The following is a 2581-nucleotide window of genomic DNA, read 5'->3' on the forward strand; positions in this document are numbered from 1 at the left end:
GTTACCCGTCAGGACCTTCACTGCACTGCTCATGGTGATGCTCTCCAGGCTGATCCCATTCACCTCCACCAGCTTATCACCCACACACAGACCTGCCTGCTCTACACACACACACACACACACACACACACATTTTAAATGTTTTTTTATGTCCACATAAATACAAAGTGCATTAAGGACATAAACACTATCAGTGCAATCAGTTCATTGGGAGTCATTCATTTAAGTTCATTTTACAAACATACACACACACGTGCGCACTTCTCCTTATGGTAGTCCATCACATCCAATGATGACTTCTGAGTTGTATCAGTGAATTCTTTGGTGGCTGTAATGGATGGAGTCCATAGCCCCACAAATTGATTGCAGGTGGGACATAGAAGCGTAGTGTGAGTTAGTGAGTCTGAGCATGGCTCCTAAGCCATTTTTTTGCTGTCTCTTTGTTTTCCTCTCCTCCTCAAACCTCTGTACCCCTTTCTAAATGGAGGGACTGCACTTATATAGCGCCTTTATCCAAAGCGCTTTACAACGGCCTCTCATTCACCCATTCACACACTCATTCACACACCAATAGCAGCAAGCTACCATGCAAAGCGCCGGACCACTCATTGGGAGCAATTTGGCGTTCAGTGTCTTGCCCAAGGACACTTCGACATGTGACCAGCCGGGGCTTGAACCGCCGATCTGCCAACCTTGCGATCATTAGACGGCGGCTCTACCTCCTGAGACACAGACCCCCCCGTTCTGGTTGAGACCCCGCCAAGTGGGGCATTCTCCAGGTCTGTGGGTTTGATATTGGACACACACACACCAGCCCCCTCCTACAGTATGTGTTGCATACCTGCAGAGCTGTTGTCCTCCACCTTGCTGACGAAGATGCCGAGTCCGTGTTCTGAGCCTCCACGTACACTGAAGCCCAGCCGGCCGTTTGAACTCTTATCTACTGTCACTGTGTGGATGTCTTCACTCTCATCTCCACCTGCAAACACACACGCACACCACCATCATCATCATCATCATCATCATCAATGTGTAAATGTCCTCACTGTAGGCAGAATCCTATGAACCTCTCACCATGGATGTTGGCCGAACACTTTATTAGAGTCTCAAACGTACCATCAACAGGCGCGTTGATGAGGATGACTCTGCCCATGGGGGAGGAAGATCTGCCCCTGTGTCGATGATGCTGCTTCTTCTGCATGTAGTGTGTGGCTGTGTGGGACCCCCCTGCTTGGCCCCCGTTGTGGGGGTGGGGGTGGGGGGGGTGCCCCCATCCATTCGTCATCTCCCTCCGGCCAGAGAAGTCAGAGGAGTGAGCCATGGCAGAAGGCCTTCTCTCCCTCCCTCCCTCATCCAGCCCAGCGACTCACCTGAGATTGCAGTGGGGAGGGATGAATAGATTCAGAGGCGAGGTGTGGATGACTGGCTTAGTTGGTTGGTGCTGGGAGATCTTTGAGAGACAGTGTTATCATACACAATATACACACGACACACACCATCATACCGCCTGTCTAGGTCAGTCACTTAAGAAGGAAACCAGGGAGAACCAGCTCTAAACTCCTCTCATCTGTCATTAGTGCATCTCACTCTTCAATGAGTCCCATAGCCACAGGAAAGAGTGGCCAGCAGTAACAGGCTTCTTGAAAAAAAAAAAAAAAAAGAATAGGTCCATTGACAAAAAAAACTAAACAATTAGGGGAAAGGTTTTCGCAAAGTCTGTCTTCCAGGTGAACTGCTGGAATTAAGAAAAACAGGCAATTGTCTGCTTAAACGTATACTTAGGTTTTAGTATAATAGTCAAGACAAGCTGTCTATGGTTGAAACTTGGGAAAATCCATCACAGTCTCTGTCCATCAGTCACTTCTTAAGAATTGAGTAAGTCAACACAAAAATTAGGTCCCCTTCCACCGCAGGTTTGAACCGGATCACATCGCCCAAGTCTATCACTCCTCTCACCGGGGGCAATGAGTCGAACACAGCGGCCTTTGTGTCCCCTTTCCCGGGCCATGGTTTCCCAGCACGCCGGTCAGTTCACCCATCAACAAGAGGACAGCGAATGTCTGTCAAATAATCAACACAACCACATTATTTCCAATGATGCATTGGACGCAGCTTGATATCGACGGCCCAGAACAATCATGTTATGAAAGAGAAGGCAGAATAAAGATGTCATAGTTTGACGCGATCTCATAAACTTGATTAGAAACAGCCTACAGCGTTTGTCCAAGTCTTTGGTGGCGATATCAGCACCTCGGACAGCGCACGAGGAGGAGCACGCGACTACAGTCACACTACAGCACTGTCGCAGTTGTCGCATGACATTTGGGAAGTTTTTTAAACAATTGACGTTTTAGGCTCCTTAAACTAATCGACGTTGGCGTTTGAAACAAACAAAAAAATTTGCAAGATAAAGCCCACTAAAGCAATTAATATGACATATTTGATTAGCGCGATCTAAACAGTGACATGCAGCTGAGGCACTCTAAAACACACTATTGGATATGTTTTGGACCACTGTGGTGCAGGCTATAGCCTAATATCGAGACCCAAACGTATATCCAAACAAACATTCACACGCATG

General features: G+C 47.7%; 1 protein-coding gene across 1 annotated transcript in view; it reads right to left on the minus strand.

Moving 5' to 3' along the window:
- Positions 1-1321, minus strand: part of LOC308164158 (PDZ domain-containing protein 7-like) — a gene marked incomplete at both ends in the record, with an annotated part of 43140 nt that extends 41819 nt beyond the window's left edge. Inside the window, 3 exons of the mRNA XM_080538303.1 lie at positions 1-101; positions 842-979; positions 1117-1321. The exon at positions 1-101 is cut by the window's left edge and continues 74 nt beyond it. Of these exons, the coding sequence (XP_080394429.1) occupies positions 1-101; positions 842-979; positions 1117-1321 (444 nt within the window). The remainder of the gene's footprint in view (positions 102-841; positions 980-1116) is intronic.
- Positions 1322-2581: the final 1260 nt, after the last annotated feature.

This window comes from Nansenia antarctica, assembly GCF_963989245.1.
Source record: "Nansenia antarctica genome assembly, chromosome: 1".
Classification (NCBI taxonomy): domain Eukaryota; kingdom Metazoa; phylum Chordata; class Actinopteri; order Argentiniformes; family Microstomatidae; genus Nansenia; species Nansenia antarctica.